This window comes from Glycine max, chromosome 10 (genome assembly GCF_000004515.6).
Source record: "Glycine max cultivar Williams 82 chromosome 10, Glycine_max_v4.0, whole genome shotgun sequence".
Classification (NCBI taxonomy): domain Eukaryota; kingdom Viridiplantae; phylum Streptophyta; class Magnoliopsida; order Fabales; family Fabaceae; genus Glycine; species Glycine max.
In genome coordinates this window covers 47,013,643-47,039,226 of record NC_038246.2, presented here as the reverse complement: position 1 = coordinate 47,039,226, position 25,584 = coordinate 47,013,643, and the positions used below count along the sequence as shown (strand labels likewise).

The window sequence follows — 25,584 nt, the reverse complement described above, 5'->3', positions numbered from 1 at the left end:
ATAATACATTTATTAATTTTTATAAATCATTACTATAAAATCAATTGACAGTATTTAATTGGATATATATAAAATTTCTATAAATAAAATATTTATAAAAAATAAAAAATAATATGTTTAAAAATTTAACCTTTTGTATTATATATTTATATATGTTATTTAAATTATTTTAAAAATTAATTTAAAAGAAGTTTGAGTTACGTCGGGTTTAATCTAGATAGATAATGTGTAATTCAATAATGGCTGAATTATACTCTTTATTAATCTATTTAATCCAAAAAAATTTAACATTCCACACTTTTTAATTTGGATCAAGTTAAATTGATCGTATTATAAGTTAAATCAGAATAATGATCAACTCAACCCTAAAACATTTACCAATGTACTATTTTAATGATGATATTTTATATTATTTTCATTACATTTTTATATCCCTTATTTTTTATTAATAAAATAAGAAGAAAAAGTATATTTTATTTATACACATTCTCTTTATTTTTACATTCATAAAAAAGGGTGTCAAAATCATTCGTTATGTGCAAATACCAAAGTTCATTTTTATTAATAACAAACTTATTTGTACACTACTTTCCATTTCGCTTAATTTAATCAATTTGAATTAATTTATTCCTAATTCGATCTGACAACTAGTGAGGACTATTATTGTCGTTATAGGCCACAAGTTCATTCATTTTAAAAGGTTAGATTTCCCCGAAGAAAAGTTGCTTCAATTATCATATCAATATGCACATTACATGAACAACTCTTCTTCTATATCATCAAATTAATGAAGATTGCAGAATGACCCGAAGAATTTTGTTTATTGATTCCTTTTGAACTATTTTATGTTCCCTGTTTGGTTCATCATCACTCAATGCTAGTGTACCATTGCCCTACTCAAAACATGAAGAAACTCCTATTCAGTGTCACACCTCTTCTCTTTTTTCCTTTATCTGCCTTTGCCAAATAATATTCCACGTGTCACTTTTTTTTTTTTTTCTGTTTTGTTTTGGGTAGATCAAGGGCCCTTGATGTGCTTCTTGAAATTTCAGTTACTTTTCCGGAGCCAGTTGGCAAATGCCTCAAGGGTTTTCATGTCAGCTCTGTAATGCTTTTGAGTGAACTCCAGCAGCATGGGCCATGTAAAATCTGGGTATAGCCTTGGGCTCAAATTGTCCACTAATTCACATGGTGGACTTACCACCTTGTCACTTCTTGGACACAAAAAGAAAGCAAGAGATTTTCTTGTTGTCTGGCTATTCACCACTGCCCTATGCAAGCAACTCTTGTATCTCCCATTCGAAAGAGCCTAATCAATACGAAAAAAATAAAACATGTTTTACATCAACACATGGAATCATCATTATGAATCCAAATTCAAGCTCACTGTTTGGTTTGGTTTGGTAAGAAAAACAAATGAATGAAAGTCAAGAGTAATTAACATAGTAACATACCATGAAGGTATCACCAACATTGACAACAAAAGCATTGAGATCCGGCTTAATGGAATGCCACTCATTGTCAACACAAACTTGCAAGCCTCCCACTTGGTCCTGGTGAAGAATGGTCAAAGATGTTGGATCACAATGAGGTCCAGTGCCTAAAGTGAGGTCAGGCTTTTGACACGGAGGGTAGTAATTCAGCCTCATTATTGAACTATTCTCTTCAAAGAACTCCCTAAAGCAGGCTCTACCAACTCCAAGGCTCATTCCTAGAAGCTCCATTATACCTAAAGAAAGATTGCTCATGGCATCACAGTAGTCCTGGTAAACCTTCCTGTATTAATATGCAAAAAAAAACATGAGTCAAACCAAATGAAACATAACCCGTCAGGTCAGCCTACTAATGGGGTTTGAATAGTTTGCATGAGATCCTAAATTCAAAATTTTAGTGTTGTTATTGTAAAAAAAAAAAAAAAAACATAACCAACTTGGACGGTCTATTGACGAGATTTTGAGTAATTTGCATGAGGTCATAAGTTCAAACCTCATTGTCGTTACTGTAAAATCTAAAAGAAAAAATGAAGCATGGGTTAATGATGTATGAACAAAAAATGAAAAAAAAAGAAGAAGAAAAAGGTGAGACATATTTTGATTACCCAAATTGCTCAAACTCTTTGCCCATTTTACTGCACAAGTAATCTTTGACAAGGGCTGGTGATGAGTTTTTGTCAGCTGAGTACTGAAAGGAAAGTGTCTCTTTCAAGGGAGCTTATAGGAGAACTTCCAGTGAAGCTACTAGCGTAGCCACAGTGCTCCCCTGGCTTCCTCTGAGCCCTCTGTTTCTGAGACAGGGGAAGCCCAAAGAAGTGCTCCATGTAAAGATGAGCATCACATATCAACCGTTGATCAATCCCATGATTCACAACCAGAAAAAAACCATGCTTTTGGCATGCTTCACCAGCAAGCCTCGAGGCTTCCGTTGCAGCAACTGGGTCACCAGAGAGGAACCCTCCCAAGTCAATGAATGGGACAAACAACTCGGGTTCGTCCAAGCATGCTTTTTCTTCATCGGGCCAGATGAATTGTGAGGGTATGTGAAGTTGGTGTCTGAGGACTGAGGCATCAAACACCAGTGGCTGCTGCTGTTCTTGTTCTTTGGTTGTTTCTTGGGTTGGTGGTTGAGGCATCATGGGTATGCTTGTTATGCAGTCTATTGCCATTGCATTAATTATATATTAATAATAATACAAGGTTGTTTGTTGGTTAAGAGAGTGGAGAGAAGAGGCAGAGAATGAAGTTGTTGTTGTTGTTGTTGTTGTAACGAGGAAGAGAGGGAGAGTGAAATAATAATAAGAATAGGTTGGTAGAAGAGATGAAAGAAAAGCCAAGGCCGCTTGTTGGGGAAATCGTGGAACAAATATCGGAATCTTATATAAGCTCAGAGTCTCACTCCAGGACACACTTACACGCGCGCATACTTCTTGTGCCACGCCACTTTGATGCACCCACCAACGACTTTCTCTAATTCAAAATTACTTTAGATTATAACTTTATTAGATCGCCCCTTAAAAACACATCTAATATTTATTTAAAATTACAAAATTATACTAATAATTTATATACATTATAAATAAATTTATCCATTTATTCGTAGTTGAATTTAATTTTTTGAATTTATAATCAATAATGATTTAATATTATTTTTTGTCCATTAAATTTTATTATAATTTTTTTTAATATATTACATTTAAAAAGTTTAACTCCTTTAGTGTTTTAAATTTTGAAATGATTAGTTTAAAATAAGAATAATTAAAAATCGTTAACCAAAAATAACTTCAGCTAGGTAACCCTTTTGGGTTTTGGCCGTGGAGAACCAAACCAACGGAATCTACATTCTTTCTAGACTCTAGTCTATTTAACTTCTACAATGATTTTGCTGTGGTGAGTATAAGGGGTTAGGGTGGCTGTTGTGTTTAGGGGAGGAGAGACGGGTTAGGAATTAGGATGTTTTTAATTTTTAAATAAAATAAAAATAATGACGTTTTTTTAAGTAGTTATTATATTAAATTAATTATTTTAAAATTTAAAACATAAAAAAGTTAAATATTTTAAGGAAAAACCGAAAAAGTACTAAAATCATATAATTTAAAAAATAAATAATAAAAATACAAAATTTTAAATTTAATATATCAAAATAAAACTAAAATACAACTTAATGAATCAAAAGTGACATTAAGTCATCTATAATTTATTTGTAATATTAAATTTAAGAATTCATAAATATTAAAATAATTTATTGATCATTAAAAACCATATTTCATTAAACTGTTTTTTATAATTTAAATTGTATTTAAAAAATTATAAATCTAATTTATTCTTAAAAAAAATAAGCAACGCTATTTTGCACGAAATTGGACTTGCAGGAAACACACGAATAGACACGTGTATGGCCAACTGTTTTTAAAACAAATTCTTAAAATAATATATGTAATTTGAGAAAAATCATCGTTTGTTCGGTATTTACGAAAATCAATTTCCTACAGAACAACATTTCTAAAAAAATATAATATTTTTAGATATTAATTTTGTTATAGTTAAATTTACAAAAAAAAAATATTTCAGATATAAATTAAAATTAAAAATATTTATTTTTCTGATAAAAATGTTGGCGCTTTGTTAATATGAAAATTAATGTCATTTGTAAAATACTAATGCAGTTTCCATTTTGAATACTTTGGTCCACACTGACACTACTTCTAACATATTTTTTTAAGCTCTATTAAAAGAATGATGAGAATTGCGCATCTAATTATTCATAAATAAATCCAATGTCGAATAGATGTGCGGTAAAAATATTTTGTTATAATGCGCTGGATGTGCGGTTATGCTATAATCCGGTAAAATAGAATATTCATTACTTTGAAAAGCATATTGTGATTAATTAATGCAATATTAAATAATTGAGCGGTATCCACGTAACAAGTATTCATTTTTAATTATTTTCAATCAAGTATAATTTTTTTCAAAACAACTGTGAATATTTAAATCACATATTCAGTATATTTTATAACTTAAGATAATTGTATTTTTTTATAATTTAAATCATTTTTAAATTTTAAATTTATTTAAAAATATATTTATAAATTTAATTCACTCTAAACAATAAAAATAAAATATTTTTAGAATATTCTTAGATATTAATTTTGCTATAATTAAATTTACAGTAAGAATTTTTTTAATATGTTTTTCAGATATAGATTTATTATTATGAATATATTTATTATTATGAAAATTCATTAATTTCAACAAATAATAATCCAAATTAATTATAAATATTCAAATCAATTAAACATTTACGTCATTGAATATTCATAAATAGTAATTCCAATCAATTATAATTATCCAACTTTAAAATTTGTAAAAATATTATTTCCATTTTAAATATTTATTTTCGTGAAATGTTAATTATTGTAATTAAATTACTGTCATTTAATTCAATGACGACATTTAATTTGCGATGCTTATTATGAAAAATAACTAATTTCATTTGATTCAATGATGATTTTTTATCTTATATTTTTCTGCTTATAATAATTTGATATAATGTATTCATTTCTTTTAATTTTTGTTGAGTTTCAGGTTTACTCACAAAATGGTTTTTTAGGTTTCGCACTTATATTCACAAAGTTTTTGCAATGAGAGTAAGAAATATTATTGAGTGATGATTATTTGATTTATTAATGTGATTTTTTATATTTTTTCAAAAACTTAATTATTTAATATGTCGTTTTTGTTGCCTTTTCAACATTTTTTTATGACCTATGCACTCACATTAATAGATGTAACACATGAGATTCTGTGTTCTCTCTTTAAAAAAAAAAAAAAGCATAGTGAAAAATCAATATGTACTACTTTAACAATTAATCATTTTTGTCACTCTTTTCTTGAGAAGGAAGATTAATATGCACGTGTTCTCTATCAAAAGAATGTTATAACTCAAAGTATTAGAAAGCTATGAGATCAAGTGAAAGTTTGAATCAAGAGCTTCTTTAAACGAATGTAAATGGATAAATTTTCCGGATGCTTTTATAATGAAAAACAAGAGATATATGTTTTCTACAAATTGATTTTGTGATAATTTCATTAGGATAATATTTAAGATAAAATATATATTTTTGTTATTGAAGTTGTAAAAACTAATTGTTTTATATCATAATATTATTAATAAACTATTAAATTATACGTTTTAATCATTAGTTCTAATTTTATATTACTTTTTGCGTTGCTTATGTTAACTAAAATATAAGTTGACTAAAATTAGTGAATAATGATAAAATTTTTTGGTATTTTTCATGATTTTTATTATTTATTGGAAAATATACTTATTTTTTTATCACCTTTAAACTAATATATATATATATATATATATATATATTGTTCTAGGTCAAAAATCATGGGTGTTATCAAATCCATTAGATTATAGGTTAATTTTGTTTGTGGTGCATAATTGTCATTATTTCAAGAGAATTTTGTATAATATGAGAATGGAACACAAATTCTCTCATTAAATAAATCATTTTCATTTATATAAATAGCATTGTGTCAATCATTTGGATTTAAACTTAAATTAAGATATCTTAGCCACACACATTGTAATTCTAATCTAATTATATTTTAAATTTTCCTAAAATTCTTTTACTAGATTTACATGTGTTGGAATTTTATTTGACAATTAAAATTAAAAAAAAAGTATTTTAACATATTTGTTTTATTGAATGAGAAACATGATTGTTTCCGGGCAAGTCTAATAAAAGCTCTGGTTTTTTAAAGTAAAAAGGAACGTAAATAAATATGAAAACATCAATTCATAAATTGAAAATAAAAACTAGTATTTGAAACAAAAGTAAAAAAAATTGTCAATATGTATTATTTACAATAAAAGTCAAATTAAATTAAGTACTGCAAAATATAGAAAAAAACATTAAATTATCATTTAAGGGGTTAATAAAAATTTATGGCAATTAATGGGTGTGATTCTTAACTGTTTGTTTGTTGATGTATATGTACCTTATTAAAATAAAGTAAGTTGGTGTTTTTAAAAAAAGTCAGTAACTATTTGATGATGTTTTTATAGGTTTAATTGTATTTTTTATATCCTCAATTTTTTTTTTGACAAATTTTACCTTCAACTGATTAATTTAGTATATTTTATTTCAACTTTTAAAAAATTTGTGTATTTTATTCCTATTTTAATAATTGTTTCACGTTACTTATCTTTACACCATTACTTACAGCTACATTAACAACAACAAAAAGTGGCTCTTTTTATTGGATATGTGACCTTAATTTCATATAGATAGAAAGAAAAACAATAATATATATATATATATATATATATATATATATATATATATATATATATATACATACATGAAAAGACAATTATTTTTGGGGAGGTCCTGCAATCGACCTTTTTAGAGGAAACAACTGTAGGAACTTGATGCAAATTGTGAAAGGCAAAAGCACAAGTAACTACTACAAGTGACTACTCTACTATGGCATGTCATTAACAAAAAATCTAGGAAATTGGATGAATTCAAGATCATCTTGTAAGTGATTCATGAAAACAATGAAAAAAGTTGGGAAAAAAAAGTGTTGGCAATAAAGAACACACATACAAGTACATTATCAACTAGTGTGACAAGTCCTCTCAAAAAGCACCTCTATGTGGAAGCAGTTGGTAACTGGTAACTAAACGATGGAAAGAGAGTGATATACAGACAACTCTGTTGATTTCAGCTATATATTGAGAGAGACTACAGATGAAGGAAGTGCAAACATGGCGAAAGGTTTCCACGTCATGAAAGCACCACTACAACGAGTAAATGACTTGATTAGTAGTATAAATTACTTGGTATAAAAACTTATTTTTTTAATTATGATGTAGTGCTAGTAAATGCATAAGGTTGGGATCCCGAACGGTATTGTCTAAATACTTACTGTGTTAATAGGGAAGGAGAAAGAAGGTGGAGCATTAGTGTTTTTTACTTTTCTCCTCTTCTTATTATTGTATAGCAAGCAATATAGGGTCAGAAAAATCTCAATAGAGATGATCATCCTCGCAAGAATTACCTTATTCGGAGTGTGTTTTTTTTTTTTGTGATGATTATTTGGAGTCTTAATTAAATTCAGAATTTTCTTTTTTGCATAGGAGTGGAGATGAGAAAAAACTAAAATACCCCGAACTAGATTTAGGAATAGTTACGACGAAAACATAGTAAAATTTTATGCACATATAAATGATTTTTAATTATTTTCTTTAATAATTAATATATCAATATTTTTAGTTGTTAATACAAATTAGAGATGTATTTAATTAGGATTTTAAAATATATTTTTTTTAAAAGTCTTCAGGTATTCAATTAAGATTTTTAAATAATAAAAATAAGTATTATGATATTCAATCAAGACTATTAGGATATTAAAAAATATATAAATTTTAATAATTTTTTTAAAAAATAAATTTTAATAAATTTGATGAGACTTTTTAATATCATACTATGTTGAACTTGTCTCTTGAGCAGTCGGGTTAATTACAAAAAACATATACTATTATAAATGCTTATACAGTCTCGAAATGGGTAAGCTAATTTGCCACTGAATAAGACAGATACAGAGAAAAAAATAAAGTTTAATTTTTATACACTCTCAAAAGAAAAGTGCACTTCACCTTGTAAAAGATATCAAAATATAGATTGGGGACAAGAGAGAACAGAGATAAGAAATTAAATACAAATATGATATGAAAATTTCCGCTGGCTAACTATTATTCCTAGACTACAATGCATTCATCGGAATATAAAAGAATTTGAACAACTTAAGAATCATTACGGAAATCTCACAACCATAAAGCTCATCGAAATCTCAAGTTAGAAAATCACATGCATTATTCTATTCAGGGGATCGAGTAGTTTGCTTTTAATTAAATTTTCTTAGTTAAAATGTTCTAATTGAGTTGGTTAAATAAGAAAATTATTTTTGATTTTCACGAATCGCAGTTGGTGTGGAAAATGGGGGTGGCGAAGGCGATGATGAATCTGACACTTTTGCTTGCAATTATAGAGGAACAGAAGCTGGATTAGTTCTGTCCAAGATAAACAATGCAAGTTGCCCAACAAGCAGAACCGATCATGTTGGGCCTAACTATTACAAGTAGAAAGTGGATTCCATTTAATTTTGAAGACAACAGTGTTCATATATATATATATATATATTCTTTCATTTTTCACTAAAAGATGGCTTCCTTCCTTTACTACCATCACACACGTACTATCACTTTGGTGGTGGGTCATATGGTGTTTTTGGATTTTTATATAAGAACTTAGCAATAGTACCATACCATCATATCCCAAATGGAGTTTAGTCTCCGATCTTGAAGTGAAGTAGAGTTGATTTTATGGTAGAAGTGACCACAACAAAAAAATAAAGTCATCGACAATGATGATGTCATTAAACACTCGATACATATATGTGCTCAAGTTGTTGGATTTCGGACTCAAAAGAATTTGACCTAATAGAAATGTATAGATCCGTAAGACTTGAAGGTGTTTGTGCAAGCCACATGGAGGTTTCTAGCTCAATTCCTGTGAGAATCATTCCCTTGGATAGGGAGAATACCATGTCCTTCCATCCCTTGGGACTAGAAAGTTTCCTTCCACAATTTTTAAATTATACCAAAAGTTGTTGGATTCCGAACATCTTATATAATTTTTTTATTATTATTTTATTTTAGAATGATTATAATCAAATACTTGTATGACATTATCAATAAAAATAACTTTTATTCCGCACATTAATGTAATTTTTAAGATAATTATTATATAAAAAGAAGTGTGATATGATTAATTTTAATTGGTACAAATGTTAGCCATTATCATGTATTATTTATTCTCTATGAAGGTGCTAAGTTATGGGTATCTTTAACTTACTAGTTTAGTAGCAAAAAACAAACTAACTTGCTATTTTAAGTAGAAACAACCGAAGTACTTGTAACACTTTTTTATTCCGAAAAAAGATTACTTGAGCACTGATATGACAATCTACAGATGAGCATATAACTGGCCCACTCTACTAGTAGTAGTTATGACTCCAAAAGTCCAGTTAATCAACTTCATATATGATGTTCGCAAAGAAACAGTACTATTTGAAGTTTGAGGTTTGAGCATTGCTTAACAAATATTAAGTTCTTAACAAAAAATAAAATTATATTTAATTCTTTTATATATAATATTGTATAACTTTAATGTATATTATTTGTATGACAAATTGTAATAAAATAAATAAATTTAAATTTCAGATAAATAAAAATATAAGGTATTATATAAATATTTATTACATATTGATGCTCTTATCCTGAATGAAATAAGAGAAGCATTTTCTGGTAAAAATAAAATAAAATTTCATATATGTCTAATGTTCTATTTAATGTTAATATCTTTATAGAGTTGTTCTCCTAAGTTGAGAGGTATAATTTTAAGTGTTAAAGATAAAATATGAGTTAATTGATTATTAGAAATTGACTGATTCATTTTAATTAAGTTAACCGTTAATAAGAGAATTCACGCTATTAAAAAAATAACACGAGGTTAAGGATTAAATAATAGATATAATTTAAAAATTTAAATTGATTATTCAAAACGAAAACAAAACTTTCCCTATCTCTCGTTCTGTTAGTCACAGTCTTTCTCACTTTTGAGTTCCTCCACCAATGTTCCAAAGCTACTTTAGGCTTTTCAATTATATCAATGGGCAAAATCTTACAATTGTAGAATATTATCATTATTATTATAGATTTCTCTTTGAATTGTATAATATAACACAAATCATGATCGTATCAAATACCTATTGCGTCAATTGCTTGAACATTCTAGTATTTGACATGTTGGATCAATTGCAAATTGAATTGTAAAATATCACAATTGCTTGTCAATTCCGCAGTTTATCAATTTCTTTTAAAAAAAATGGCAGCCTGCATTAACAAACACATGTCATGCAAAATAATAATCAACACAAATGATTTTTTTGATAACGGAAAATGATTTTTTTTATAAACCTATACATTATTATTATTAAAAAACTAGCTAAACACGAAAGTAATTATTTGAAAAAGTTCCAAATTAGTGAAATTACATACTCCCCCCACCCTTTTTCCCACGTGGATGCACGACTCATGTCCTTAACTTTAACTTTTTGGATAAAAAAAAGCTCATCTGTAGTGCCTTCGGAGCAAAATTACTCAGTCAATGCCATTAGTAGTGGTATCTCAATCTATTCATATCTTAATTCATACTTTAAGCAATGAACTGCATATCACGCCAGTGTTTCTTAGTGTTTTTTTTTTTTTTGGTCTGAAAGACTAAATTTCTCGGATCAACTTGATCCATGGTTAAATTTTTTAATTGCAAAGATCTAGACCATTTTAAATACTCCATTTTACATTAAAAAAAAACCGGATTTTTTTCTTCTTCTAAAAATATGTATGCCATCTGATTACAAATGTACCACATGCAGATGCAGTTCAAATTTGATCTGTAGGGGACCGGCTCAAATTCTTCAGCAATCTGACAAATCACCACAATTTTATTGTGCTTCCCCACTTTCACATGTTCAAATTTATCTCACTTAATCTTTTTGTCCATAAAATATAATATTTTTTATGTTTTTATTTACTTAAAACCATTGCTATTTATTACGGAACACATGGATTAAATCCAATTTAAATATATATAAATGAGACTGTTTTTATAGATTCATCATAAAAAATTATAAACGTACTTCAAAAAAGAGAATTTTGTTGATTCTTTTTTTATCTAATTCTTAGACACCACACTTATCAAATGTCTTGGACACATGTCAAATACTCATCTACTGTGTTGCAACTAAAAAAATATATTTTCTTTTACTTAGACACCTTTCTAACATGGCTAAGAGCCTAAGACACATGCTAAGTAACACCTATTTTTGACTAAATACTTCTCAAACAAAGTTATCATCATTTTTTTTTAAAGAAAATGTCAACTTATATTATAATTAATGTGAAGCTCATAACATTTTTTTGGGGAGACTCGTTATCTTAGAAATTATTAGTTGTCTTTGCTTTAAAGAGATATGATTCATCTTCTTGGGATTTTTTTGATAAAAATTACATTGTGGAATAATTCCTTTTGGCATTCTTTTTGTAAAAAAATTGTAAGGCTTAACTTTCTTTCATTAGAAATATATATATATATAGAGGTGATGTTCCGATATCATATATTTTAGACATTATTATATTCTGATTTCTTTTGTTTTATTCAATTTATTCCGGTTTCTATGTTTATATCCGGTATTCATGTCAATGTCAGTGGCAACATTTGTCCCCCAAATTATAAAATTTCCTAAATTCCTAACTGGCTTAAATCTCACATTGGTGACCACAGGACAATGGATATTGGGTGGAGAAGAGGGCCAGAGGAAAGACAGCAGTCAGGTCCATTTGTAGAGGCAACTAACATGATGGTGTAGTTATCAGTGTCATGCAGATAGCAGGTAAGACCAATGAGCATTTCCTGATGAGAAAATCACAAGAAATTGACATACCCAACAAGATTGGATCTTAGCTGCAACAACAACAACAACTACATTTTTCTATAGACACTGTGGTGTGTCACAATTAGGACAAACACAGTTACATCCTCTTATTATCTCCATTATAAGATTGGTGTCACAATTGCTTCTTTCATGTCTGTGCCATTATTTTGTTGGTGGGGCTAGTGGGAGATTCAGCCATCAGATATTGGGGGGCAGAGACAATCCCATTTTGATTTTGGTTTTGGAGTTTAGAAGAAAAAGGCATGCTTGATTGTGATGACATCCAAAGTATGTTTACTTATATACTTGGAAATGTGATCATGACCCAGTTGCTTTTCAACCTCGATAAGGTTCATTAGTAGCAATTTAAAAAGGAAAATCCTACGTACAGATGATAATGCAAACATTTTAGGAACCTTTGACTAAGAACTCATCCAATCCAACATGTGAACATGATACTCACCAAGTATTATTGTACACAAACGCACTTTGGGAGCGCTTATCTTTTTATAAAACATATTTTACCTTACTGAAGTAGCATTTAAGTTAAAAATCAAGGGTTTGCTTATAAGATATATAGTTTTTTTTATTTATAAATTTGATGATAATTATTATAAATATAAATTTATTAAATTATAAACAAGCTTATAGTTTAATCAGTGCTATTGGATTAAGTCATGAAAATACAAATGCTTTGGGAGGTACAGCCGCCTCAAAACTGTAGCAAGCTCTAATGGAATGCAGCAAAGCAAACCATTGGTGAATTTTAGTGCAATTACTTTAGTCATCATGAATGTATATAATTTTATTTTATTTTGTTCGAAATGTCAATAGAGCAAGATAGGGCTGACTCAAGATAGACCACTAAGGCCTATGCTTAGGATCCTATATTCGTGACAATCTAAATGAAAATTTTAATGTAGAAATGAGAAATTACTTGAAATATTAAATTTTATATAAAGGTAAATGTATAATTTATAAAATATTATCAACTATTTTATACTATAAATTTAGTGAAAAAACTTTTCAAAATTAAAATTAATAAAATCTTTAATTTTATACAAATAAAGTTATATAATAAATAAATATTTTAATATAAAGTTATATTATAATTCAAATTTATAATAAATAAACATCTTTGATTATATTAATCATATTATAAGTTTTAATGAACAATTTGAATTGTGATATAAAGTTATTTTTAACTTATAACTTTTTTTAAAAAAATATTAAAATTCAATTTAAAAATAGTGATACAAGAGGATAAATTGAAACGAATAAAAGATTAAGAAGATTAAATATATAAATAAAGATAAAAGAAGGTAATTTAATATGATTAAGAGAGAAATTTCTTGGTTAGTTATACTAATGGTGTGTAAAATGCACATCTAAATGAGATAAGAGAAATAATATCGAAAATATCTAATTAAGAAAGTAGGTCATTCTCCCAGTTATATATTCTAATTTATAATATGAAAAGAGTTAGAAATACTTTTTTAATATATTTTTTAGTATTGACTAAAATTTATTTAAAATCACTAAATATTTTGAGTCTTACTTACATTCTCCTAGTTGTATATTCTAATTTATAATATGAAAAAAGTTAGAAATACTTTTTTAATATATTTTTTAGTATTGACTAAAATTTATTTAAAATCACTAAATATTTTGAGTCTTACTTCTTATTTAGGGAGTCTCTCACGTAATTTTATAAAAAATATATTAGAAAAATATACTAAAAAGTGTGTTGAGAATATTTAAATATAAAATATGCTAGCTACATACTTTTTAACATATTCTTTTTTATATATGCTATTTATTAATGAAATTTTTTTTTATTAAAAATCACTAATTTATGTTATAAGATAAGAGTAGATTATACAACTTTAATTATTAATTTTACATCACAAAAAAAATAGTTTTTAGTTAATTTTTTATAATATAATTTTAACCTAAAGTTTTAAATACCATTGAGCCAGCCTCGAGAAAATGACCATATATGAAACAGATATAACGTCTACATGCTTTATGTTTTGTTACCCTGCTAGAAAGATTCTTTCTTAAAAATTAATGACCATATGAAACAGAAGCATTTCCCAGCCGAAAATAGAAATTAAAGGAGCATCTATATAATCTGAAAATATTTGAAAAATGTAAGTCTCAAAAGCATGTACGTATATATGAATATTTTAATATATGCAAATAATTAAAAAGAAAAAAGCTAAAGAGGGTGGAGAGCAAGAACATGATCCCTGTCTCGTCCCATTCGTAAATGGAGAGAAGAAACTATTTGTCCTTTTTCTCAGATCTTAGCAGATAATCGATAATCGCCCATGCCCATTGCCTGTTCCATCAAGAATATGCCACGGTCCTTATCTAATATGTTTCAAGAATTTTGCTTTGCATGATAATTGATATCATGCAACTTCCAACTTCAAATTCGTATTTGCTTTATCGTTTAAAGGACTTACCCTTGGTAGTTGGTTCAACTCCTTTTAACTTTTAAGCCACCCTCATTAATTCCAAGTCTTCTTTGATATTTTTCTTATTTTATAAAAAGTAAAAGTTTTAAGTTAAAATGTAAAATATTTATAAAATAGGAGGAGCTTTATGAATATTTTAAAACTATAAAAAAAGTTGTGTAAGAAATACAAAATAAAAGGAGGTTAAACTAATTTACATTTTCTTACTTATTTTTCTTTCCTATATCCCAAAATCATGATCAAAACTTTAATGTATGACAATCTTAAGGTCTTATTACATGTTTGGACAGTCGTTTTAAAAAGAAATTATCAATTATGATTAAAAACGTAAAAGCTATAATTATTATAGCTATTTAAAGCCTGTTTGGATAAAAGACTTTTGCCAATTTTTGAGAATTTTCTTACTGAAAAAATCTTACATTTTCGGCAGAGAAACTTTTAAAAAAGACTTATACCTTATATCCAAACATGTTTTTAGTGCATTTTTAGTTTCACATCTTCAATGTGCATATACAAAATTTTTCATGAAACGAAGTTCTACTCAGTTGCTTCTGAATTGAGATGGATTCAATTTGACGTGACTAATTCAAATAACCACATCCCCATGATAGGACTAAACATGTTATTAGTCACCCCAACTATCTAGCCTATACCGGGTTACTATATGTCGAAAATCTTTTTATTACAGCCCGAATCTGTATTCAGTTAACTCAACATGTTTTACTCTGATTGGCTTGACTGTAAACTCTAAACAGTTTGACTGTAAAAGGTAAATGTAAACTGGATACATAGAATTTCTTAATATAGTTACTACCTTTGGCTTTGAAGGTATGCTGATATGAAGCTCTTATGCGTACACTCAGTTCCCACATAAGCTCTCATAGGCTAATTTTATGTTATGGAACGCTGACCAGATCATCAAATCAAGGATGACCAATGGGATTGCTATGTTCACGTGAGAACCTTGTCTCATCACATGGCACCACCTCATCATGTCTTTCAAAGGCATAACCACTATATAATATGTGCTCAATGTAATGTAACCAATCCTATAGGCTTAAACCAAAGACAACTTACTAGAATGATGATAGGTTGTTGTCGTTCATTGTCTTTATTAATGAGACAAAACTTAGATACAGTTACACAAGCATTTTTTATGTTGTTTTTTTTTATAATATAATTAGAATTGAAGTTTTATTTTCGTAAATTATTTTCCATTAAATATCAACATAGATTTATCAAAACAAAACTTCAATTCTAATTGAAAACCAACACCAAAAACTCCTATAAAACTTAATCTAAATTTTGTCCTTATTTGTATACCAACAAAATTCAAAAGGCTCCTCCAACAAGTGGTCTTACGGAATCAGCTTTGCATTTGACTTTCGCTAGAAAGTAACGTACTTCAGAGCTCACCATAGTTAATCTGTTCATAAGCATGTCGTCCAAAAATGCATAGTTTTATTTTTCCTTTTGCTGGGATCAACTATGTGAAAATCAGTGAATTGTCATTGTCACAAACCACTGAGAATACGAAGCAAATTCATCACACCGAGAAAACAGTAATGGACATCAATATCGCTATGGACAACCTTCAAATCTAAAGGGACCTTGTCTCTGCTTTCATCTCAAGTGCTAAAAAATAGATTCTTGACAATAACATTCATACTTTTGGCATCCTAGAGACATCAGGAATCAAAGAGGACTACTAATCATAACAGAGAAAGAAGTTTTGGAACATACGTGAAATTGGTATTCTGCTTGATGAGAAGTAACTCCAGTTTCTAAACTTAGAAAAAATTGGACAAAACTTTGAAAGGCCTAGCTCCTTAGAGCAGCAAACTATTCTTTTTTATTATTATTTTGTTGCACGTCGGTGCTTCATACTTTGCACATAAATATATAAGTAGCATATTTTACAGGGGACCTATCGCTCCAAAATTCTTGAACAACCAAAAGTGACCGAACTCGAGCGAGCTCAGATATGGATAGGCATGCAATAAACAACCTGCGTATGCACTCAACTTAGAGCACACCTTGGAACATATAACAACTTGATCAAGTGGTTGTGGAATTGTCCATTATGTGATGACTGTAGGCTTCTCCCTCCCTGTGAAGTCTTTGAGCTTTGACACGGATATTGCCAAATCTGCACAATAGTAAGAGCAATCAATCGCGCATAGAAAATAAGCAAAGTCATTTTATGTTATTACATTTTATCTTGGTAAATGAAAATAACCTATTAATGGTTTTAAGGCAATTTGAGCATCAACATCATGTTTAGAGACATCTGGTTCAAACTGTTCAATGTACACTCTAACCGTAGCCCCTGCAGAACCAGTTCCCTGTAAAAAAGAAAAAGAAAAAGAAAAAAGATAGCAATGAATTTAATTTTACGCCTAGATTTCCAAGATGGATTCAACTTCTTTGAAAGCGACAAGGTGGACAAACAAACAAATGCCACATACTGATAAACGATATATAATCCTTGAACCGTCTGTAAAAACAAACCGAACACCTTGTTTTGATACCACACTTCCATCTACCTGCACATATAAATTGGATCAGAACCAAGCAATTGCAATGAAAATGTGAATTATGATTGCTGGATCTTGAATTAAAAAATACAAAATGGAGATGATAAAATTGTACACGATGTAAAAACTCACAGGATCGGTGTATGTAAAATCATCTGCAAACTGGAGAACATAACTTCCTGTAGATGAATACTTTCCACACTTCAAAAATACTCAGGAGAGGATCAAAAAGATTGAAAGAAAGTGTCTGTAATAACTTACCATACTGATCACCAGGCTTGCTCTTAGACAAAATATCTCGTAGGTATTCTATCATCTTATTGGCACCTTCAGATTCACATTCCTATATAACGACTTGATTTGTTAAAATAAAGAAACATTACACTTAACCTAGTATCTCAGAATAGGTTACAAAACTAAACTTCAATTGCAGCAATGATACCTACCTCGTAGTCATATCTAGAGAAGAAATTCCTTCCATAAGTTGCCCAGTGCTCCATCACAACGTCAGATACGGAGATCAATTTCTCCCCGGGATTCTTGTCTTTGTTGCGATGTGCAATAATAGAAAGCCAAGCTAAGACAGCCCTGTAATTGGAAACCACTCAAATCAAACAGACAATTAAACAACACAGAACTAAGATAAGTTTCTTCAATGCTTGTGGTGCTGCTTCTCAATAAAAATATAACGTGTGTTACTTTTTATGTGATCTTCCTTATTGAGGTTGTCCCAGTGGAGGCATAAAATGTAATACATGTTTTATATGGCAACAACATTACAAACGTCTAAGGAGATTTATTTAAGTTCTCTCCTTGGCAATAATATGGGCAGAATGCTGACGTTGCTGATCTCAAATTTTAACGTCTTTGAGAATTCTAATAATTTCAAGATACATCAAAGTGGCTAGCTTAGAAAATATAATTGAAAAAATTAATTTAAATTTAAAAAACATATAGAAATCTACCAGATGCCATCTTTCTCACGAATGTGATCAGAACCTGTTCCAAAACTCTCTTCCCCGCAAACGGACAAATTCCCAGCATCCATAAGATTCCCAAAAAATTTCCAACCAGTGGGGACCTGAATCCAGGGCCCATCTCTTGTTATTTGAGAACTATGTCTAAAAATATGTGAAGCCTATTTCATTTATATTAATATTTTAAGAAGAAAGAATTGTAAAAAAAATAAAGCATGCCTCAAAGAAAGGGAGGTTCAATTTTTTAGCAACACGGTCCAGAGCACCGCTTGTTGGCATTGATCGAGCAAGACCCTGCAATTAAAATACAGAATAATGGCACTTCACTTCTATTTTACAATGATGAATACCTAAATGTGTGCACAAATTTCAACCTTAACACCGTTCTTGAAGTATGGAATCGCTTCTCTTGCATTGGCTGCAATAACTGCTACAGAGTCTGAAGGAGTTACAAAGAAACTTCTTCCTAAAATCATATTTCTATCACCATCCCCTGAACAAAGATTGAAATACATGAACATCATCAAATAAACAAACACAGACTAACAAAACATTGTTACACTGGCATACATCAACCACATCTTCTGCAATAAAATGCTTAAAAATGACGGTGTAATATTACATGGATGCAGAGTTTCAAGATAGAATGCAATATCAACATGTTATATCATGTCAACACTTGAACTACAAATACAACATAACTGTTCAATTTTAATTGTTGGTTACATTCAACAAAAATTGGAAAGAGAGATAAAAAAAAAATGAAATAAATGTAGACTGATATTTTCATTAAGACATTGCTTATTTACACATTCATTCCATTTATATTTCCCAAACAAAGACTAGAATTAGGTAGTAAATTTCAGTACTGGTTTATCACAATCTGTCAGAAACATAATTGAAAACATTTTTAAAGCTTTTAATTCTTAGAAAATATTAGGAATTAAAATAGATAATATTACTTTTTCAGGTTATTTTGATTTTCTTTAGAGCACTATTTCAGTCTGTCATACATAAACTAAATCATAGGACCTACCTGAACTCTTTGACTTATTTCATTGTGTAGTAAGTTGTTTGTATTTTTTTTTTTTTATCGTGATGAATGCTACAAGATCTAACTTTAACAAACAACTTTCCAATTCTGTTAAATAAGCTGATCAGATATCAACTTTGTCTTTGACTTCTTACTTCATTGTGTAGTAAGTTGTTTATATATATATATATATATATATATATATATATATATATATATATATATATATTAGGCTTAATTGCAAATTTAATCCCCCTATTTGTCAATTTGGCTCTCCTATAATTTAATTCACCAATTGAATCCCCTATTTTTTTGCAATGTTACAAGTTTCTGATGAACAATGCAGCAAATTGTCATCTTCTAGGTTGTGTTGTGCAATCAAACCCTTGGTGGTGATGCAACGAACCATAGGCAAGCCTAGGTAAACCTTCAATTTCTTCTTCTCAATCTATGTTTTCTTCAGTTTTCAATCCTTACCAGATTTGATAGACAGAATTAAGCATACTTTTTTTTTTAAATCCCATCGTTTCATGAATTTTCCTATGAATCCATCTAACCTAAAATTACAAATTCACATGTCCTGTTCACAACAGCCAAGTGACCCTTAAAAACCTGTCAACAAAAACACCTAAAGTAAACCTATTAAAGCCTAAATAAAGAGAGATTATTTTTCCAAAATAAACTGAACCAAACACGTATAAATCCTAAGCATTCCACTGTCCTATGTTATGTTGCTTGCCCCACATTGACAAAAATACTGATCGAGATGATTTTCTTAAAAAATATAAAACGTATCATGAATATATGTGTGTGTGTGTGTATATATATATATATACACACACACATATATTCATGATGAATCAAAACAGAAGCATCTTAAAACAGAAGAGCTGAACACAAAATGAAATAATTGAATTACTACTTCAGAACAGGGAAAAAGAATGACATCAAATTTTTTTTTAAAAAAAATTAATGACATTAAGACATTGAGTCACTTTCTCTATCTTGCTAATCAACAATCAATCTAATAAAATCAAGGTAAGTACCAAAAACATACAGCTGGATCATACCTATGTCAGTAAACTAAGCTTTAATAGCTATACATATAAAAGGACAACCTAGCGTTTCCAAGATGTGGACCCATGACCTCTGGGTCACAAGGCAGGAACAATACTGTTGTGCCAAGGAGCACTATATATATGTGTGTGTAAAAAAAATAGCTAAAATATTAACAAAAAGCTGGCTACTGCATTGGTCTCACATACCATCACTGGCAGCTCCAAAATCAGGTCCATTTTCAGCATACAGAATGTTGACAAGATCCTTCGCATATCTGTTCAGTAAACATTACTATCAAAAATAATTTTCTTATGGAAGAAAACAAAATGTTAACAATAAAGTACTAAACTCACGTTAGATTAGGATCAGGATGGCCATGTCCAAAATCTTCCAAAGGGATTCCATTTGAAATTGAATCCTATATTACATAATTAACATCCAACAATATCAGTAACTTCACACAAATTTGTATCCAGTCCCTAAAGTAGCTGTTGGAAATCAATTAATCAAGGCATCCCATTCATTGGAAGGAAGATTTCAGTCAACTATTATACTTTTATTTCATTCCTGTTATTTTCTATGTAATGTATTTCTTCTCATGAAATAATAAGAGATGAGGTAATTTTTTCAGTTTGCTTATAAGAGTTTAAAGGAGGAGGACCATACCAGACTAGCACCGAGTTTATCAACGAAGATGGGTTTAGCATAAGCACCAGTAACTGCATGCATGGCATCAAATATAAACCTGACATAATAAAAAAAATACAGTAAATTTAGAGACTGTGGGATTCTCATAGAACCTTAAATGTTATAACTAGCCATGACCCTTGAGTTGGGATAGCCCTACTCTCTGTTAAGAAAAATAACATGCATAATTGGAAAAACTAAATATTTTGTCACAGGGGGATCTCAAATTATAATTGTAAAGAGAGTAGGAGAAAAACCTTTTTGGTTCATGTCACTGTGAAGAGACTATATAGTACTAGAGTAGGGCTGTGGTACAAAGTAAACCATGTACAAAAAGCTATTATTTGTACAGTGACTTTGCCCTCTAAGACCAAAATAAACAAGTACACTAAAAGGAACAAAATCCAAAGCAACATCCAAAATATAACTCAATATTTGAAATATTTAGAAAACAACATGACTACCTAAAATCTGGACGTGAAAGAAGACCTCTGATTAGCTGAAAATCAAATACTGTCTGCAGGGAATATAATAAACGAATAAATAAATTAAATAAAAATCGCAACACTGAGATCCAGTTCACATGAAATATCATATTAGATTATTAGATTATAATGGTGGATAACCAAAAGATTATAACGACGCAAACATTATTTTCACCTCCAATAGCTCCAGATAGTCAGAAACTGGGTCTATTACTTCCACACTGAAGCTTCCAAAATTTGTAACCCCAACTTTTGATAAATCAACATCAGGAATGTCAGCTATCTTTATCTCAGAGATCTGTGTCAACATAAAACATTTAACCACAATATCTAAAACACTTTATTACTGATAAGAAAGGACTACTCCTCTGGGAGATTGTATTCCTAATAATGTCCTTCCAAATCATTTTTTCACACGTAGGTTTAAAATGCATTTTTACTCTTAAAAAAAGTACAAAAGGGTAGTCCATTTCAGTGGCTCGTTAGAGCAATTTTGCATATGAACAAAAGTCTCAACATTGTAACATACTAACATTTGACATAAAGAAAAGAAATATATAAAAACCTGGAGGAAAATGTAATATAACAGGAAAAATCGTGCATATCACTTATTATATACTTTCTAATGAGAGGACCCCATAAAAATAATACAGCACAGAAGAAATGTAACAGTAAAGTGTTTGAAAGAAATTGAATAAATCATGGTTATTATATACTCTGCATTCTTCATATATCCTACCTAATTTAATCAGATGATCAGTCTAAAATTACCTGAATGAATCTGCTTGTTTTAGTTCTTCCTCTCTTTTTTTCCCTTTTGTGATAAATTTTTTTATTAAGAGAGAAGAAAAGTATAGAGTTGGAGGGATGATATTCAGGTTCAGTTTTAACATAAAGATGAAATGAACATTGACATCAAGTAAAACTTCACACCAGACAAACCCAAGTCTGAACGGCTCTCAGGCAACTTTATCAGAGTTCCAGATAAACTTCAGAAAGAAATTTTATCTAATTACATGCTGGCAACGCTTTGCATTGGAAGTTATAGTTTGCTTGACTTATCTAATCAGGAGCAATTTATATATGGAGATATGCACAATACAGATGATCTACAATGTGTCACTGGTTAACTATGTTGTGTAATATCATGCTGTAATGAAGGCTTTTAGGACTTAACAGAGATTTTGCAAAAATGTACAGCAAGATTGTCAAACTCTTTTTCCCAAGCTCTAGCCACAAGGTGTAAAAGACAAATCATCATCGATTGATATTTGGTACGTAACAGCTTAAAAGAAATTAATTCTTTCATGAGAAGACAACACTAAATTTGTAATGATATTATATGGTAAGGTCAAGATTACACTAAATTATTCATCCTACAAAAAGACAACCTAGGTACAAGTCAAGCATTTTAAAGAACATAATGTAAGATTGGAATAGTAAGTCTTACTTGAATAATAATGGAACACTTACCGACAGGGTATTTCCATAAATCTTGTCAGTGATGGATTCTGGTGCAGGTTGTCCACTGCTGTAATTAAACTGGAGTCAACAACAAACACATTTATTAGAAACACGGACTGACAGATTTCCACATAAAGTCTTAAAAATTGACCACAAACATGTTACAGAAAAAAGTATGCTTCAATAAAGCTGCATTCTTGCGTATGAAGTAGAAAAAAAAAATCATCAATCCCTTAGGGTAATACCCATAGACAAACCCATGATAAAAAGAAGAAAAAAAAAAAGGAAGAAAACCAAGGTGACCTCTGAATCGTAGGCTTTTCACAGTATCGACCAATGTCCTCACCAAAGTTTAAAAAACAGTAACTTCAGGAGCACCAACTATCAGCATTGGTCATTGCTCAATCGATCAATGACTATTTAATGGATGAGAATAACTAGAAAAAGATAAAGTCACCTTAATACCCCAATCATATTCAGGTCCGCCAGGATTATGGCTTGCACTCATAATAAATCCACCATTTGCCTGTTAAAATTTGAGGAAATCAGAAGAAAGGAGCAAGTGAGCTGGAAAGGTTATGTTATCCCTATATGTCAAAATACTCCAGGAGAAAAACTCTAACTGGCATGCCTTTCTCTTTCTTATAACAGCAGAAACGGCTGGTGTTGACAAAATACCTTCCCTGCATTGGAAAGAAAAAATAGGCTCAATTTCTATTAAGAAGACTGCAATGTTCATACCTCCACAGAAGTAATTGTGAATTGAACAATAACTCATACACTAGCACAACAAAGATGTTTTATCCTAATGATGTCATTCACTAGTAGAGCTTACATATTATCTCCCATTGGTTACAGCAAATTTAATTGGAAAAATCAACAAATTAAGATAATTACTTTCCAACCAGAATTTTTCCAACACCATTTCCAGCAGCAATTTTGATTATTATCTGCAATGCACAAAAAATGGCAGCAAAAATCAGAAACAAAATGATTCTCTAAATACAAGATTTAAATCTGATTGCTATTGTGACACATTCAAAAAGGTTGACCTGTGCAGCTTCCTGATTAAAGTATCGACCATCACCTCCCAACACCAACAAACCATTCTTGTAGTCCTCCGGTGGCAATGAATTAAACAGAGCCTACAGATGCACAGAATTTTCACTTACATGAAAAGCAAAATGCATAAATCACGCAATCATACGTTGCATGGAATTCTACAGACCTGGATCCAATTTGCAAGGTAATTGTCTTGCATAAACACTTTCACCTACAAAACAAAATATGCATATAATTAATTTAATTATAAGGAAAATCCTACTCTCACACTCCCAACATGGTGCTACACCTGTCAATACTTCCTTATAACTGTTTTCCTTGACTGATAGCTTTCCATGTGTCCAGTCAGTAATTAACTTTCAAACAATGATGAAAAGAAAAAATATGAATACACAGCTATCAAACCGGTATAGCAATTTACTAAAGAGCTTAGCATGAGTTACTAATTATGTATAAATGGAGTGAAGAGAAACGGCAATACAGCATCCTAATTATATAATTAACAAAAAAAAGGACACACACCCAACATTACAACTTCATTTCATTTTCAAGCATAAATATATCATCAATCATAACCTCACCTCAATCCATATCAACACTTAACAATATCCGTACACTGCAGGCTTTCTGATCAAGCATAAACAAATTGCGAATAAAGACAATCAAAGAAGGGTCTAATTGATCACTTTGGTCCATTTCAAACACGAAACTCAAACAAAAGTTACTATAAACAGAAAATGAGCAATGAGATGCTTCAATTTCATTGCTTTCCAATAATTGGTGTTCCATTGCTAGACAAACAACAATGAAACGAAAACCCCACATGCCAGCTACCTTCTTTCGAAGCCCACTGGTTCCAGTCTTTTGTCCATCAATGGGCTTGGTTGGAATCGATTTAATCTTGCAACAAAAGAAAAAAAAATGTTAAATTTTAGAACTATGTTACAGAAGGAAAAATGGGTGAAGAGAGAAAGAGAAAACCTTAATGCCTTCAGGTTCGGCAATGGTTGCGGAAGGGGTTGAGGATGATGACGTGGCTCTGATGGTAGAACCATAGCGAATTCTGAAGGGAAGCTTCTGAGGCTTCAAAGAAGAAGGAGATGGAAGGAAGGAGGAAGGTTGGATTGAAAGTGGGAGAATGGAGTTTTGGGGTTTATAGGCAGAGAGAATGAAGCTGTCAAGTTTACAAGAGAAAGCCATTGATGATGAGAAATGAAATGCTGTATTCTATCTATCACTCTTTGTAATACACTGATGCTGTGTGTGTGATGATTTATATCAATGAGTTATGAGTCTCTCTTAATTGTGTTTGTGATAGGAGCAGTTGTGGGAACACACAGATGCCACATGTACGAAGGGACACTTATCTTGAGATTCAACAACATGTGAATGTGAACTGTGAAGTGCTTTTTTGGCCCTTCCCATGATTTTTGCTTAGAAATATTAAGGTTACTGAACATCGTAGGTTCAGTTGCAGAAAGAACGGTTAGGAATTATTTATTTCGAATCTTTTCTTGATTCTCGCCAGGTGGAAAAAATAAATTCACCGATCTCCATGCTTGTCACTTTCTTTCTATTATTTTGCCGAATTTAATGATTTTTTTTTACTTTAAAATGATTTACTACTAACTAACATTTTAATTTGACTATATTTATATAAAAGAAATTGAAAGGAAACTAAACTTATGATTATAAATTACAGTTCACAATTTAAATATCAAGACTT

The 25,584-nt window shown here is 29.9% G+C and overlaps 1 protein-coding gene and 1 pseudogene across 2 annotated transcripts; both read right to left on the bottom strand.

Annotated features, from left to right (window-relative positions):
• Positions 1 to 706: 706 nt before the first annotated feature.
• GA20OX4 (gibberellin 20 oxidase 2) lies at positions 707 to 2,830 on the bottom strand (annotated as a pseudogene). Its single transcript, XR_416536.4, has 3 exons — positions 2,099 to 2,830; positions 1,455 to 1,776; positions 707 to 1,309 (listed from the first exon to the last, which is right to left on the bottom strand). The product of XR_416536.4 is annotated as a gibberellin 20 oxidase 2 (transcript).
• A 13,454-nt stretch (positions 2,831 to 16,284) lies between these two features.
• Positions 16,285 to 25,246, bottom strand: LOC100802730 (phosphoglucomutase, chloroplastic). The gene is made up of 22 exons (XM_003536444.5): positions 24,840 to 25,246; positions 24,693 to 24,758; positions 24,025 to 24,069; positions 23,849 to 23,941; positions 23,694 to 23,746; positions 23,428 to 23,479; positions 23,254 to 23,322; positions 22,806 to 22,874; positions 21,508 to 21,630; positions 21,312 to 21,364; positions 20,827 to 20,905; positions 20,514 to 20,578; positions 20,367 to 20,434; positions 18,443 to 18,561; positions 18,288 to 18,362; positions 18,057 to 18,172; positions 17,538 to 17,679; positions 17,353 to 17,434; positions 17,224 to 17,270; positions 17,023 to 17,100; positions 16,794 to 16,899; positions 16,285 to 16,703 (listed from the first exon to the last, which is right to left on the bottom strand). The coding sequence occupies exons 1-22, from the start codon at positions 25,056 to 25,058 to the stop codon at positions 16,636 to 16,638; spliced, it is 1,887 nt and encodes a 628-aa protein (XP_003536492.1). The 5' UTR covers positions 25,059 to 25,246; the 3' UTR covers positions 16,285 to 16,635.
• Between the last annotated feature and the right edge of the window lie 338 nt (positions 25,247 to 25,584).

Excerpts from the sequence above, each read along its gene's own strand:
- LOC100802730 (XM_003536444.5), bottom strand. The coding sequence starts at position 25,058 with ATGGCTTTCTCTTGTAAACTTGACAGCTTCATTCTCTCTGCCTATAAA. Across the intron at positions 24,759-24,839 it reads CCGAACCTGAAGGCATTAAG|ATTAAATCGATTCCAACCAA; the intron begins GTTTTCTCTTTC and ends TTTTGTTGCAAG. Across the intron at positions 23,942-24,024 it reads ACCTTGCAAATTGGATCCAG|GCTCTGTTTAATTCATTGCC; the intron begins GTCTGTAGAATT and ends GTGCATCTGTAG.